Raw genomic sequence first — 14,983 nt, 5'->3', positions numbered from 1 at the left:
AATAGCCAGTGCTGGGTAGATTATTTCTGGTACTGATTACAAATTAAATTACTAAAATTGCAGTTAGTATCTAATTCTTTGGATTACATTTTTAAGGTAATCTAATTTTATTGCTTTTAGATTACTTCTGACCTAATACTTTTTATTTAATGTCACATGTATTTAATTAGGATAAGCTTAAACTTTTTTGACATAATGTAAAATTAAAAATAAATAAGGAAAAAACTTACTTAATGGATCAATTTATGAGAACTGATAACAAATTATGAGAACTGATTTTACTTTCTGTCAGTTTCTGAGTGAAATAAAAAAGGTACTTAACTTACATTTACAGCACTAATGCAACTGGTTCTGCATTTATGTGTGGCATATGGTCCTAATAAAGTGTCGACATTGTCTTCTGCTGTTGTAGCCCATCCACCTCAAGGTTTGACATGTTGTGCATTCTGAGATGCTAATCTGCTGACTACAATTGTACAGAGTGGTTATCTAAGTTACTGTAGCCTTTCTGTCAACTCAAACCAGTCTCGCCATTCTCTGTTGACCTCGCTCATCAACAAGGCGTTTTTGTCCACAGAACTGCTGTTCACTGGATGTTTTTTGTTTTTGGCTCCTTTTGAGTAAACTCTAAAGACTGTAGTGTATGAAAATTAGCCCATCTGGCACCAACAATCATGCCACGATCGAAATCAATGAGATCAAATATTTTTCCCCATTCTGATGGTTGAACATTAACTAAAGCACCTGACCCATATTTGTATGATTTTATGCAATGCACTGCTGTCACATGATTTGCTGATTAGATAATCACATGAAAATATAGGTGTACAGGTGTACCAAATAAAGTGCAGAGTAAGTGTATATTCACTGTAAACTGCCTATATTAAAATAAAAAATAAAAACTTCTTAGCAATAAGAACATCCTTAATGTAAAATGTCTTTTAAAAAAAGTGCAAATCATGGCTGTAATTTCTTCCAGTTAATTCATCAGAATTGTCAGACTTGAAATGAAAGACGAAGTCAAGCAAATTACATTGTGGAATACAGTATTGCACACAGTTTGCTCTGTTGTATACTGCACATTTTGGCAAATAGGTTATGTGGATGTTCATGTATACAGAAGATTTGCACACTGGGCACAGTATACATACTATATACTGCAAGAGTTACTATTCTGAACATTGCCACAGTCAATGCAATCAGTTTGAAACTGATAGTGATTGTCTCGAGTCTGGTAACATAAGTTAGAATGGCTTGTGTCTGCTTTAAACACTTGATCTGTGCCATTTCACTTACCCAGCATCCCTAATGAAGCATTAATCCATCTATCCTTCTGCAGTTCTCTTTCTCTAAAGCCTCCCTCTAGGCAAAAAGCCCAGGAGTTGTTGTCAAGCTTTGTTAATTAGCTTGACTGTGCAGTTCTGCTCATTAGCATGTGTACATTTGCTGGTGTTAATTAACATTCGTGTACAATGCTTCCACACAAATGCTAGGATCACTATCAGGACTTAATGAACTTGTTGTCATGGCATGCCATAAAAATTGCCCAGTCTCCTGTACACATTCTTGCACACTGCTATCAGCTCGGTAAACAAGTCTGAACTCTTTGTCAAATACACCACATGACATGTTGTGAAGCGATTGTTGGATTATATGTTGGTTCTTCAGATTTATACAGTCTGTTTTCTTTTTCATGCTTAAAGTATATTTCTCTCTCTCTGTCTATCACTAAATCTGAGGATGAGCCTCTAATTTAATTACACACATTTGCACACATTCATCTGAAACTAACTGATGGGCCTTGAACTTGGCAACGTAAGCGCAAACCTCAAACTTTCACTCCCTCTCCACCTCTCTCTCTCTCTCTCTAATAATACATATTATTTGTCTTCTAGATTATTTAGGGCCCATTCTGTAAACTTTGCTCTCAAGGTCCAAATACTGACCTGGTGAGCCTCACAAACGCAAGATTGTCACATAGTGTATCAGCCTGATTTTCTGTAAATCATGTTGTCCCCTGTCCTTTGTTCAAACCAATCGCTCTTCTAAATGTTTAATTTTTCATTCCACAGAACAAAGAATATAATACAGTTTATGAACAACATGAGAACTGTCAATATTAGATGACAATTATTACTATTCCTTTAATGTCTTCCTCAGTTTATCAAAGCAAATGTGATTTTGAATGATTAAGTATGTATTAATACATGATGGCTATACACACTCGCTGAGCCCTTTATTAGGTACATTGTGGTCCTAATAAAGTGCCAGACATTGTCTGCTGTTGTAGCCCATCCGCCTCAAGGTTCGATGTGTTGTGCATTCTGAGATGCTATCCTGCTCAGTTGTACAGAGTGGTTATCTGACTTACCGTAGCCTTTCTGTCAGCTCAAACCAGTCTGTCCATTCTCCGTTGACATCTCTTATCAACAACACATGTCCGCAGAACTGCTGCTCACTGGATGTTTTTTTTTTTTTTTTGCACCATTCTGAGTAAACTGTAGAGACTGTTGTGTGTGAAACTCCCAGGAATGACAGAAATACTCAAATCTGCCCATCTGGCACCACCAATCATGCCACATTCAAGATCACATTTTTTTTCCCATTCTGATGGTTGATGTGAAAATGAATTGAAGCTCCTGACCCATATCTGCGTGATTTTATGCATTGCACTGCTGCCACATTACTGGCTGATTAGATAAATACATAAATATGTAGGTGTACAGTTGTAACTTGTAAAGTGCTCAGTGAGTGTTCTGTATAATAGATAATATGAAAGAATTATCTAGCCTTCTGTAGGTCTGCTGGGAGGTCTCAGATCTCAGCCTCCTTTAACATGAGCAGAGAAGACAGACACAGAAAATAGTTCAGGTCAGGCAGCAACTGGGCTCAAAATAACACCTAGTTATGGTTTTTCTAGGAAATGGAGCAAAATACAGCATTTGTTTATTTCAGGAAAATTATAGCCTAATAGCCTCTGAGTATGAGATCATGATGCGCCTGCATGTATTCCCTGCTTTATAATTTGCCGGTATGACTTGGCCTTGCAGTCATTCTGCAATTACAGTGCTTTATTCTCTCTTCTGGCTCTCCATATGATAGCAGGATGTTATCCGATACCATAACAACTATATGATGCAGCTTTTATTTTATTAGCAGCATGTCTCCGTAGCTGACACGTAGAGAAGCTGCTGTCCTGTAATCACAGGGCCTACCAAACAATTGAACTTATTCCATGATTCCACTCTAGAAACTTTGCATCTCCATGGTCAGAAATAAATTGCTAGATGCTTTTTAGAGTCATTACCATATAGAGGACAAAACAGACACATTTATTTTTCTCCTATAGAGAAATCTAGTCAAATTAACAAGCTGTTCAGCACCATTGCTTTGCTACATGTATAAAACAGACACATGTACAACTTTACCTCAGAAACCTTGTTGAGTCTGAGGTGGCAGTATAAAATGAACTTTGTCTTTCTGTACATGTCATTGAGCAAAACAAAATGGTGGATCATATTTAGACTCTTTATCTTTGATGAAAATTCAAGTGAGCACTGCTTGATTCGTGACTACACGTCCTTCACAAATATTCAAATACTGTATACTTAAAAATAATATTTTTAATCAGTTAACAAAAAGTGGTTGTTTAAAATGTATAAATGTGTGTGTTTGTAGTTTCATAATCAAGACACTCCTATAACTTTATCCTCTTCCGTTAGGTGGAATGTGAGTGGCCCCTAGTGGTGGTAATTGGAAGTGTGCACAGTAAAAAATAAAGTTTTTTGGTTTCAAGATTTGAACAAGTATTGACATCATTAATGTCACTTTTATGTAAATTTGACTTCCTTAATGTATTCAATTACTACTTCACAAGGAGGACTGTGTATGTGTAACAGAACTAAGTATGTGACACGTACACAGAAAAAGAACCACCTCGGATATGCTAGCATACCAGACTATAACATTAAAAAGGCACGATTAGCGATTTAAGAACATTTATAAATACATGGGAATTTAAAAATGTACTGTATATGGTTGTTTCTTTGTACTCTATTGAACTGCCTGTTGAATCTGAAAAGTTAGCTAATCTTACTTTGCAGAACCAACATGCTTTAGTTCTACTAGTGATTCAGCCTAACACATTTTGTGTTTAAAACCCATTTTATTTCATGATATGAGATATATATATAAAAAAAAAAACTAGTTTAAAAATATAAAAAGTACTCTCATTAACAAAGATTTCATTAGTATGTCAAAAGTAGGGAAGTAGGCCGAGCACCATACAGTGAAACTGAGGATTTGTACGGCTGTGGCCATTGCACAATCCATTCTTTAGTATTGAACTCACACATTTAGCACCAGTACAAGGAGATAATAAACCTGACAGTACCAACATAATGGCTTTAAAGGGATAGTTTACCCAAAACGAAAAATTCTCTCATCATTTACTCACCCTCATTCCATTCCATGTGGGAAATTATGTCTTCTGCAGAACACAAACGAAGATTTTTAGAAGATCTCTCTGTTGGTACTTATAATGCAAGTGAATGGGTTTCAATATTTTGAAGCTAAAAAATCACATAAAGGCAGCAGAAAAGTAATCCATGAGACTCCAGTGGTTAACTCTAAAGCTTCAAAAGTGATATTATAGTGTGTGAGAAACAGATCAATATTAAAGTACTTTTTTCTATCAATTCTCCTCCCTGCCCAGTAGGTGGCGATATGTGCGGCAAAATGTTAATCGCCGAAAAAACAAAAAAAGTGAAAGTGGAAATTGATAGTAAAATAGGCTCAAATATTTATCTGTTTTTCAACCACACCTTTCATATTCAAGAAGGCTTCAGAAGGCATGTATTTAACCACTGGAGAATAATGATTACTTTAATGCTGCCTTCATTTGCTTTTTGGACCTTCAAAGTTCTGACAACCATCCACTTGCATTGTACTGTTTGGATCTACAGAGCTTAGAAATTCATCTAAAAATCTTCTTTTGTGTTCAGCAGAAGAAAGAAAGTCATACACATCTGAGATGGTTTGAGTAAGTAAATGATGAAAGCATTTTCATTTGTGGGTGAACTATCCCTTTAAACTGACCATGCATTTAATACAGTCTTGTAAAAGATCTACATATTATTTATTTTTTATTATTATTATAAAAAAAACAAGTACTGTTATTCAGAATTAACTAAATAGATGTAACAATTAATGAAAATTCAGTACATACACACTTCCCTTAAAGCACTGATAGAGTAATGACAGAAATAAAGATATTGTTGCAAAAGCCAATGAATGCTTTTCTCCAGGGTATCTGAATGACAAAAATACTGATGTGCAGGTGTGACTTTTTCAAGACTAAAAATAATGTATCTAGTTGATAATTCCTACTTTAGAGAAAAATAAATCTGAGTCCCATAAATATGTGAAAATACAAAAAACTCTGCATACTAATACAAACAGAAAGTATAGCACCTTACAGGGCTTGTCCAGTTATCAAACAGACAAACAAAGCACCTTGGCAAGCAGATTTGCTCCTGTTGTGTAATGTGTTAATAATTAGATCGGCAATGTCTCCACTTTGAGTCATAGATTATTAGAATGCATATTCATGCATTAAGATTATATTACACATTATTGTTTAGCCCCTGCAAAGAGCAATTGCCACAAAATATGTGAGTCCACTCATGAAATGTTAGGGTGGAGGTTATTCGTCTTGTAAACTGGGTTTTATGTTTCCATGATAAATGATGTTTTCAATAAGTACAGTCATGAGTCATAAGTGAGTCATTTCTCAAGATATTTTTTTCACTTTTTGAATTGCATACACCACATAGAAAATAATATTTTAAAGCTGAAAAATATGTTATGTTGTAATTATTCTGTCAATAACAAGTTTGGTCCTTTTCCAGTGTAAAAAGTGGGGAGATCAGATGTAACATTTTAAAGTAGACTACTTGTGAGACATCCAGGAGAGAGACTTCGACTATGACTGGGCATCTGACAGAGAGAGAGAGAGAGAGAGAGAGAGAGAGAGAGAGAGAGGGCTTAAAAATCACCCACAAAGCAACAGTTTACAAAAACACTCAACAAGAATTTATTTAGAACAGAAATTTAAGGAAGAATTTGTAAAGAAATGATACTAACCCAATGACTCAATGAGGAAGCATGTGTAAGAGTGATATGAAGAACACAACTAATAACCAATAATAAATTAATGATTAATTTTGGACTATGTATTTATTGTTTTTCTAGTTAACTTTTGGAAAGGTTCATTGGAAGACTGAGTTTTCAGTCAACATAGAAACACACAAATGTGCAGGTGGGGCTTCCTGAGCGAGAGCGAGAATGAACAGGACTGGAGCTACAGCTCCGGCTTCTCCACTAGAGAAAAACACATTCACACATATACAGTATATGTACAAGTAATTAAATGAAGCTCATTAAAATGCATTAACAACACTTTCTACAGACAATCTGCCTCAAAAGAATCGTTCGCCCAAAAATAAATATTCTTTCATCGTTTACTCAACCTCATGTCTTCCATGGAACATAAAAGGAAATGTTACCATCAGTCATCATTCACTTTCATTGTATGAAAAAAAGATTAAATAAAAGTAAACGGTGACTGTCATTCTGCCTAACAAAAGTAAGTCAGACATATTCGGAACAGCATGAGGGTGAGTGAATGATGAATGAAAACATTTTGTTGGGGGGGCTGAACTATCCCTTTAATATTTTTCTTCCAATCCTGTCAAGTATGTGTGTGTCATGACTTGTGCGAATGCTATTTCGATTGATTTTCAATGCCTTCCACATACCAGAGCTCCTCACCTAGTGACTGCTTCTCCCTTCAGTATGACAGTATTGCCCTCCACCAGTGCAGGCCACACGTGATGTGCCACCAGTGGAGCTGTAAACTTAGAGTCAAAACTCCGCCTGTACCTGAGAGTGAAAGAAAGCGTGTGTAAGAATAAGCCACTCAGCCATTGATTATTGAGAACAAATTTACTTTTGTGTGTGTCTCCATTTGTTTTGTTATTGTGGAACATTCATGAAGATCTCAGTTGAATACACATCTCGTTATGCTAGATGTTAGTTTAAGAATTAGAATCAATTTTATAAGCCAGCAAGTGCCAGGTACAGGATTTTGTTCATGTTATATTTTGTTCAACATAAAAACAAGTGTCCAGCTTCAACAAATGCTTAAAGTGATAAGTCCTACAAAATGAGTATATTGTCATGATTTACTAACCCTCATATTGTTGAATTTCAGCCTCAGTCACCATTTACTTTTGTTAGGAAAAATGATGCAATGAAAGTGAATAGTGACAGAGGCTGTCATTCTGCCTAACATCTTCTTTTGTTTTCCACAGAAGAAAGAAAGTCCTAATAGTTTGGCACAACATCATGGTAAGTAAATTATGACAGAATTTTAATTATTGGGTGAACTATTATGTACATAACTTATAGGCAGTTATAAAGGGTCAAAACAAATACAGTGAAACAAGGAGATATTACAGCATAATAATGTACATAATAATGTACAGTATGCACAATACTTTTAGATGGTACATTGCTTCTGTTTTTGCTTTGAATGTGTATGCATGTGATTGTTCTGACTTCACGTCACTGTAGAGCTCTCCATCCGAGCTGAAGGCCAGGTCTAGTGGTGGGTCCAGAGTTTGCATGGCAAAGGCTATTCGACACACTTCACTAACAAAGCTGCTGTATGCAAGCATCCATTCAGTTGTTTATTAAAGAAATAGTTCACACATTTACTCACCTTCATGTCATCCCAGATGGGTATGACTTACTTTATTCTGCTGAACACAAACAAAGATTTTTAGAAGAATTTCTCAGCTCTGTAGGTCCATACAATGCAAGTAAATGGGTGCCAAAATTTGGAAGCCCCAAAATACAAATAAAGGCAGCATAAAGGTAATCGACGACAGTGGTTAAAACCATATTTTATATGATAGATGTGGGTGAGAAACAGATCAATATTTAAGTCTACTATAAATTGTCCTCCCTGCCAAGTAGGTGGAGATAAAATTCACCAAAATCAAAAGAAGTAGAATGTGAAAGTGAAAGAGGAGATTGATAGCAAAAAAGGACTTAAATACTGATCTGTTTCTCACCCAAACTTATCATATTGCTTTTAAAGATATAGATTTAACCACTGGAGTTGTATGGATTATATTTATGCTACTTTTATGTCCTTTTGGAGCTTCAAAATGTTGGTACCCATTCACGTGCATTGTATGGACCTAAAGAGCTGAAATATTATTTAAAAAATCTTTGTTTGTGTTCTACAGAAGTCATACACATCTGGGATGCATTGAAAGTGAGAAAATTATGCGATAATTTTCATTTTTAGCATTTAGATTTTGAAATGTTCAATTTGAAATGAAGATCAAATGAAGGATTATTTAGATTCTGTTTATCAAGAATTTCAAACAGAATCTCTTAACTAAAGAGGTTGCAGTGTTTGCTGCAGTGGAGGTGTCATACATACATTAACACTGGTCTGAACATCATACAGGTCCAGATTTCTCACTATGTAATCCACCACTGCATCCTCCAGGCTCTCAGGATCAATGTGAGTGGAGGAAAGTGTCTTTCTCACACGTATTTTAAATTGCCGATAGGCCAGTTTAGCAGCCTGGAATGAATCCTATTGGACAAAACAAAAAAACTAGTTACAATCCAAGATATTCATTGCTGATTAGATAGTACAACAAATATAACATCAAAAGTGTAATTCATCATTTGACATTTAAGAAAGGCAATATTTTGATATGGCAACAATAATTTAACTCTTTACATTTTAATCAGAAGATATATTGTGTTGTCTGATCTTGGTTCAGGTTACTTCAAAAAGTATTCCTATGAAATATGTTGTTTAGTATGTTTTATGAGGTTATAAAGAAGGCTCATAGCATTCTTCCTGTCACAGGGCTCATAATGTATAACCAGATTCTTATCAGTATTCTTAAGTACGACAGCAGTATTCTGCTGTAAGTATTCTTACCACAACAGCAATAAAAATGATCTTCTGGACTGTTTCCAAGTCATCTATGTACTTGCGAATGAGACTCTGGGATTCCAGCCTCACTGTGGCATATAGGTCTGAGAAACGGGAGACCAAGCGGGCATGCCGGGAGGAGCTGGTGAGCTGGGCGCGTGTAGGAGACTCGCCCCTAACAGGGCTATTGGAGTGACTCCGTTAGAAAAGAGGACTAGGTGAACGGCTCCTGATCAATCTGTACATGAGAAACAGTAAGCTTTGAGAAGGGGAAGACAACAAGCTACATAGAACTTTACAAGCATTTGAACCTTAGATTATTCAAAGGAATATTCTGGGTTTAGTACCTAGGATCTCATCTAGACTTGACTATTCCAATGCACTGGATATGGGTATAAATCACTCATTTCTGTATCGTGTGGCCCCTTCTTATCTGTCAGAACTTCTGAGCTATCAACAATCCCCTAGACCCTCAGATCCACTGACAAATTACTTCTGCAAATACCTCACACTCGCAAGGTATTTTAAAGGGGATCATGCTTTTTCTGTTGCTGGCCCTAGATTACGGAAGAGTATACCTCGGGACGTTAGGTCTGCCCCTTCCCTTCCTGTTTTTAAATCATGCCTGAAGACGTATCTGTATTCCTTGGCTATTACATGAATGTTTATTGTAGATTCTATGGGTCAGTTACTATTTTTCATCACTCCACTTCTCTGTGTTCATGGCTTTCTGAATAATGGTGGAGATTTTATTGTGATTTCATCCTCAGATTCATTCACTGACCATTTTTGGAGATTGCATATTCACACCAGTAGGTGGCAATAAACGAGAGTCCTTTATGTTATGAGTGAGTCATTCAATCATTAACTCAACTGATTCCTTAAACAGAGATTCATTTTGCATTCCCAATGAGTCAAACGCTTGGTCTGAACTTTCCCTAGTGTGTAATTGCCTTAAGTCTCCCAATATTTGAGAAAGCTCTATGTCCTGCAACACTAATACAAGTTAAGTTACCCCTTCAAAGAACTGGTGAAATGCTGAGATCTTACAACAGTTAGATGTCACATTCATACACTGTGTTTGTAGTGTTTATTTGGAGTTCCGCCGCAACGCAACAACTGTACCAATCCTTACCCATAAACAGTTTGTAATATTATATATAGAAAATATAGCAACTTAATAGTTCTATACAGGGCCATATCAAGACAGTGTGGTGCCCCTGGGCACTATACCTCAAAAGGCCCCCCCCCCCAAAAAAAAGGTTAGATCACGCGCGCGCACACACAAACACACACACACTCCAGCATTGCAATCTTGATCAGACTGTTCATTATCGCGAAATAGAGCGATATGTATACGCTATTTAGTTTTATTTATTTTTTATACCGTGTATTCTCCGTGTAAATTCGTGCACCGAGGCGTGGCGCCCGTACCGTTTCGGTTCAATACTGAATAACTTACATGTACCGTCCCACCCCTAATATTTATCTTCATTAATGTCCTCTTCCTCACCCGAGTCTTCCTCGCTCCTGTCTCCCCAAGGACAAGGAGAATATCCTCATTCAGCCTGGCGGTCATCGCCGACGCCCTGACTAACATTAGCAGCTGCTGCGTCTCCCCGCTAGCAGCGCCAGCGGTGTCAGACTTAGTGCTGCTGGTGTCTGCAATTCCGTGTTCTCCCAAAAAACTAGTGATTTAACAAAAAATTTGTCGATCCCTGGAACATTTTTTATTGTAGCTAAGCGTCTAGCATCCTTCTCTTTCTTTAATCTTCTTTTGCTGAAACCACTCAATTGCCGTCTGTCCATTTTGGATTTTGATTCATTTTCTGTAGTAGCCGTTAAAAAATGACACATTTGCTGCGTAATTGTTGTGGACCAACTCAACTGTGACAGATTGGGGAGGGGAGTGATAGTGGTCATGTAATCTTCATTTATTTATAATTTATTATTATTATTATTATTTTTGTTAAATTAGTGTTCATAAACAAGTCATGTATGGTCTTTCAAGAATTTCAATTTAATAATATAACAATTTACGAAAAATATTTTTAAAGCTTGTGTCATGTGGTGCCCCCTAGTGGTTGTGAATGGTTGGTGCCGCTGGGCACTGGCCCAAGTGCCCTTATGGATAATCCGGCTCTGGTTCTATAGGATACAATCATACCGCCATATCACTTGGTGGCGACCGTGACAAGAAACATGATTAAAATGGAGAAATTATGCTAATAGACTAACCAGATAGCTTATGAGCTAACTGGAGAAAACAGAACAGAGAAATTATTAATTTAACCATTTATATCTTTGGTTTAATAATATGACATGTGATATATCACTTAATTTTGTTATATTTACATTTTAAGACGACATAAATTCATAAATCAACTGCATCAGGCGTTGCCGTCCGAATATCCATACTTCCCTACTATATAGTATGCCAAAAACAGTACGTAAGTATTCTTAAAATAGTAAGCAAGAATGTGACATGGCGGAGGGCAGGGCCGGGCCGGGCCGACTGCAGTGCCTCGCCACTGCCGTCCATCCCAACGGAGCAGCCGTGGCCATCCGCCGGAGGAAGGAGAGATTGACAGGCAGGAATTTCGCCAATAGTTGCTGCGAGCCTCTTATAATCGACCAATTGTTGTGCGAGAAGGCGGGACTTACAAAGAGGGGTTAAAGCAATCCAAACATGCGTGCACACACAATGAAGTATATCACTTTGACATAAACACAATATATTTCTATATAGCAACGGCTAGAACGGAAGTTCCGAGACAATATTTTCAGGATGGCTCCGCACTAGCTTTTCTGGCATATATGGTGAATATGGCGAGTCAGTACGGATGGGCGGATCGATACTGAAGTATCAATACTTCCGATACTGTATCAAGAATATCGATTATCGCATAAAATATTGATTCAATCAAATTTGTTTTAAGTAATTATATTATTATTTAGATAACATGAATATTAATGCATCATAAGCTTCAAAGTGGAAAAATAAATAATTATATTAGCCAATTGTTGCGTGACACCGGAACCATTTTTTCTTCCGCTCATCTTGACACGCAGAAATGCTGAAATACACCAGCAGACAGACAGTGTTCACACTTTCAGTCATAGTGCTCGTTCAGAGAGGGAGCAGAGATTCCCTGAATTAATGACAGAAAAACCACATCTGGAGTTATTCACACTAAGAAATGACAAATAGATGTGATTTGTATTATAATGGATTTTTGTGACAATTTTTACCGGTTTATTTAAATTAAGAGGTGTTAAAACATTGATAATGATCTGTAATCCTCTTTAATAAATTATATCCTTATGAAAATTTACCATGGATGTTTACTGTAGTAATAGTTATTAATCACAACTGTAGTAACCATGTTTTCTTCTTCTTCTTTGTTTTGGCAGTAATCAAGGTTTTGATACAATTAACCTTTGCTTTACTACAGCATTACTGTAGTATCTATATGATTACTTGGATTTAGTTATAGTATCCATATGATAATATGGTTCATTTTGAAGTTTTATTGCTTATCCTAACTATTTTTTAAGGGTAATCAAAGCAGCCTAATAGTTTTCTGTTTAGGCCTATACATACATATAAAAATGTAAGTAATAATTTAAGTTACTAATTTTTTCCAAAGAATTAATAGAATTGGGTTTCTGTGTTGGCGGTACTGGCCTAAAAGTACTTGGTGCAGGTCGAAAATAGAATAAGTGGTATCGCCCATCCTATACAGTCACAACCGACTCTTTAAAGGAACAAACCATCCAACAAATCCGTGCCCTCTGTAAGTAACTCACCTTCTTCTTAAACAGTGGCCCATATCCTTTAGAAAACCAAAATGTTCATTATATTTATGTTTAAACTGTATAATCTAAATGAAGGTTTCGTTGTTTATGATTATTGTTGGGATAACGGTTTTCCCGCAGTGGTTCGCTCCTCAGGCTGTGTGAAGCTGTCAAAGGCCGTACTGTGATTTTGGAGAGGGAGGGCAACATGGCGTCGGAGCAGGTCTGTTTTGTAAATATTTCGTACTCTGCATTCCTTTTAAACCATTCTTATCTTGGCGTAAATCTATGGTATGCCTGTGAATGCGATAGATAAATATGGATGCGCGATTTGTGTCCAGTGCGTTTATGGAAAAAAAAAATAACTCATTATTGCAGGTTTTCGTTTGCCTGTATATTTACTGTTGGTTAAAAAGACTAAATGTCGATACTTTAGTATTTCAAATAAAATAAAACGTATTTTCTGCGCTAATACGTATGTTCTCATTGCTCAGGAAGGAGTTTGCGTGTCGTTTATTTTTAGGCATGCATGCAGACAGAAGGACTCTTGTCCCACTCACATACATTCCTGAAACAGCAACACTGTCTTTTTATTTAGCAGATTAATTCCAAGAAGATTTATTTGGTTGTGGAAACCCTGTGGAAATGGTGATAAATTGTTGTGGTAGACTGATGTGTGACAGAAACATATGCCTCTCAATAACCTTAAATATATTTGTGTTACTTAAATATAGTTATTACTATATGAAACCTCAGAAGTGACATGAATTTGAAATCAGTAGGTTGTGACAGTGGTAGGTTGAGCTCTATATCCTCACTTTGGATAAATGTCTGCTAAATGAATAAATGTAACTATAATCCCAAATTAAATATACAAAATTCTCCCCAAAAGCAGATACACTGAAAAAAAAAAAATATATATATATATATTACAGTGAAGTAAATCGAAGCTCCTTTAGCTTTGATTACGGTGCACATTTGTTGCGGCATTGTTTCGACAAACTTATGCAATGTCACAACCTTTATTTCCATGCAGAGTTGCATTAATTTTTGGCCAAGATCTTGTATTGATGACAGGAGAGTCGAACCGCTCCGTAAAGTCTTTTCCAGCACATCCCAAAGACTTTCAATGGGGTTAAGGTCAGGACTCTGTGGTGGCCAATTCAAGAGTGAAAGTATTCCTCATACTCCCTGAACCGCTCTCACAATTTGAGCCAGATGAATCTTGGCGTTAACGTCCTGGAATATGCTTGTGCCGTCAGGGAAGAAAAAAAATCTATTGATTGGATAACCTGTTCATTCAGTACATTCAGGTAGTCAGCTGAAGTCATTTTTTTGCCACATAATGAAGCAACTGTGACCAATTTGACCAATTGAAGCAACCCCAGATCATAACACTGCCTCCAGAGGCTTGTACATTGGGCACTATGCATGACAGGTGCATCCTTTCATGTGCTTCCCTTCTTACCCTGACATGCCCATCGCTTTGGTATAGGGTAAATCTGGACTCATCAGACCACATTACCTTTTTCCATGGCTCCAACGTCCAATCTTTATGCTCCCTAGCAAATTGAAGTAATTTTTCAGATTAGCCCCACTAACATGAGGCTTTCTTGTGGCCACACAGATGTTTAGTCCCAATCCTGTAAATTCTCATCGCATTGTGCATGTGGATATGCTCTTATTTTCACTATTAAACACAGCTGTGAGTTCTACTGTCGATTTTTACGATGTGACGTCATTAACCGTTTTAGTGCTCTCCAATCAAGATCATTCAAGATTTTTTCCGACCACCTTTCATCTGCGAATCTGATGGTTCACGACTATCTTTCCAGGTTTTATTAATGCGTTGTACAGTTCTTAACCCAATGCCAGTGATTTCGGCTATCTCCTTAGTTGTTTTCTTTGCTTGACGCAGGCCAATAATTTGCCCCTTCTGAAACACAGTAACATCTTTTCCATGACCACGGGATACATCTTCTGACATGGATGTTTAAGAAATGAGAAGCTGCACACTGCAATAGTTAGAGTTTAAATAATTGTTGCCAGCTGAAACATATAATGATTCAATCATAGGCTGTTAAGTATCTACTTATTTAAATCCAAACAGTGATTTTTTTTTTTGTCAGGCAGTGTAATATTATATTATATTTTTTAAGT

General features: G+C 36.7%; 1 protein-coding gene and 1 pseudogene across 1 annotated transcript in view; one reads left to right on the top strand and one right to left on the bottom strand.

Annotated features, from left to right (window-relative positions):
• Positions 1 to 5,940: 5,940 nt before the first annotated feature.
• Positions 5,941 to 12,858, bottom strand: LOC127622494 (mitochondria-eating protein-like; annotated as a pseudogene).
• The window catches only part of LOC127622345 (beta-sarcoglycan-like), a 9,438-nt gene continuing 7,232 nt past the window's right edge, over positions 12,778 to 14,983 (top strand). The window contains exons 1-2 of the mRNA XM_052096429.1: positions 12,778 to 12,822; positions 12,965 to 13,046. Of these exons, the coding sequence (XP_051952389.1) occupies positions 13,032 to 13,046 (15 nt within the window). The 5' untranslated portion in view covers positions 12,778 to 12,822; positions 12,965 to 13,031. The remainder of the gene's footprint in view (positions 12,823 to 12,964; positions 13,047 to 14,983) is intronic.

This window comes from Xyrauchen texanus, chromosome 28 (assembly GCF_025860055.1).
Source record: "Xyrauchen texanus isolate HMW12.3.18 chromosome 28, RBS_HiC_50CHRs, whole genome shotgun sequence".
Classification (NCBI taxonomy): Eukaryota; Metazoa; Chordata; class Actinopteri; order Cypriniformes; family Catostomidae; genus Xyrauchen; species Xyrauchen texanus.
Note: the sequence above shows the minus strand (reverse complement) of the source record. Positions and strands in the feature narration are given on the sequence as shown.